Source organism: Trypanosoma equiperdum (genome assembly GCF_001457755.1).
Source record: "Trypanosoma equiperdum strain OVI genome assembly, contig: ctg_841, whole genome shotgun sequence".
Taxonomy (NCBI): Eukaryota; Euglenozoa; class Kinetoplastea; order Trypanosomatida; family Trypanosomatidae; genus Trypanosoma; species Trypanosoma equiperdum.
In genome coordinates, this window is record NW_027124800.1 from 1 (window position 1) to 2,114 (window position 2,114).

General features: G+C 46.1%; 1 pseudogene across 1 annotated transcript; it reads right to left on the bottom strand.

Annotated features, from left to right (window-relative positions):
- Window positions 1–1,607: 1,607 nt before the first annotated feature.
- Window positions 1,608–2,066, bottom strand: TEOVI_000391400:pseudogene (annotated as a pseudogene). The gene has a single exon. A coding segment is annotated over exon 1 (459 nt).
- Between the last annotated feature and the right edge of the window lie 48 nt (window positions 2,067–2,114).

The window sequence follows — 2,114 nt, forward strand, 5'->3', positions numbered from 1 at the left end:
CTTGGTTTGCTTCGTTTTCTGCTGCTTGTTTGCCTTCCTTGTTCAATGTGCACTTTTTGCCTGCGCCGCCGTCTTTGTTAAAAACACACTCCTTTTCCTTTAAGTTATCGCATGCAGCTTTTTCGTCGCCTACTGCATTGCATTCTTTCTCTTTGTCTTCTGCTGATTTTTTTGTGCTTCCTGCCAGCTGTTTCTGCTCTTGCAGGGAAGCCCTGGTGGCCTCGGTGGCGACGGCTTCTTGTGGAACTGCTATTGCGGCTTCTGCTTCTTCTTTTAAAGCGGCTAAAAACGAACTGATAGTTTTTGAGTCCTCTTGATTTTGTTTAAGCTGCATTGCGACACGGCCAAGCTCGGCCACCCACTGCAAATTTGCGAAATTGTTTTTGCCGGCCGCAGCGTAGTTCGGAATTTTGACGCACACACCTGCTGCCGCTGCACCCGTACAGGTACTGCCCGCTACCGCGCCTATGAAGGCCGTTCCGGACTTTAAAATTACGCGGTTCTCCAGTGCCCTTAGCGCATGGTTTATCGTTTCTTCTATTGACGTTGTCGTTGTGCGTTGCGGGCATTCTCCTATAATTTCGGCCCAGTCTTGTGCTTCAGGGTCGTTTGTTTGGTCCTGCCAGTCTTGCGCTTGCGCCCCATCGACTCTGCAGATTTGTCCTGTGGCTGCTTGTTTTTTTAGGCACAGGCAAATCAGCGTCGCCGCAACTGTGTTGGCTGAGTCTGCGACTCCTGTGGCCGTGCACGCCTCGTCCCTGGCCTTGTTTGTAGTGTATCCTTTGAAGGCGTGAGCTTTGTTGAACGTCGTGCCTTGACTCCGTTCGCTGTATACGGCTTTTCTCACGCTTTCTTTTAGGGCCGCGGCGTCTAGGGCGTTCATCCGATCGATGGTTGCCTGTGCTTGGTTTTTTAGGCGCTCTCCTTTGGCTGCGATCGCCTTGATTTTTGCTTGAGCCAGTTTTCTTGAATTGCCTGTGAGTGCATTAAATTTGGCTGTCGATAGGAGTTCTTTTGTTGTCTGGTCTTCGTTGAGTGCTTTTGCGGCTCTTACCCAATAATTGTATCGGTGTTTCCAGTCGTCTGCCGTTGCCTGATCTACTTTTGTGTCTGTTTTGATTTTGGCTGCGTCTTGTGTTTCTTCTTTGCCGCTGAATATTTGTGTCCAGTTGTCGGCTGCTACGCTCATGTTAATGTTTATTAATTTCTGGTACTCGGAGACAATTTCAGGCGGTGGCTTGGCGACCTGCGGTGTCACCTCTGCTAAGCGCGCAAGCGCACATAAGGCGCCAAATTCTATGGCATTTGCTCCAGCAGCGACGTTTGCTTTTGTTAAAACAGCTGTATTTGCAATCAAGGACAGTGCCAATACTAGATGCATCGCTGTTGCGCCCCCGTCCGTTGGTGCCATGCGCTGTGTCTTGCTTCTTTTTGTCATGAAACAGCCGGACGAAAAAAGTGGTGTTGCCGACGCATATAAAAGCAGCCCGCGCTGGTCAGTGGCCCTAAAACTTTTCTGAGCCCTGTTAACAGTCCGGCCTCCACCATAACAGGCTTGAACTTGCAGTCTTTAATCCGTCGAATACAGCAAAGGAGTTATTTGAATATTCTTGCCGTAAGAGGCTGTACTGTGTGTCGTCGATGTGATGGAAAACAATCATGTTAGGATTTTCTTTTACAAATTTATGTAATGGTCTTTTCACGTGCATCACATAATGACATTCTTGCATATCTACCGTCAATAAACCCTCAAATTTTAATTTATTTCTTAATACCTCCCCAACCATAATATCTTCATTCAAAGCAGCATAATCTATGTCTTTGTCAAAGTTTCGAAAACTGATTCTGTCGGATAAAAGTTTGGAAATTTCCGAATAGCCAACTATTTCTTTTACGACATCTCTTGAAAGTGTATTTGCGTAGCCAACGACATACCACGTCAGTTTGGCAATAGACTCGTCAAGTTCGCCCAATGCTCTTCCCATATTTAATTTCTCTCGTGGTAATATTTTAAGGTATTGTAGATATAGTGGCACCCTCATAAAAATATCGTCATCTGCTTTCATTATATAGGGATTAGTTGTTTTGAATACTTCAACTGCAAATTTAAACCA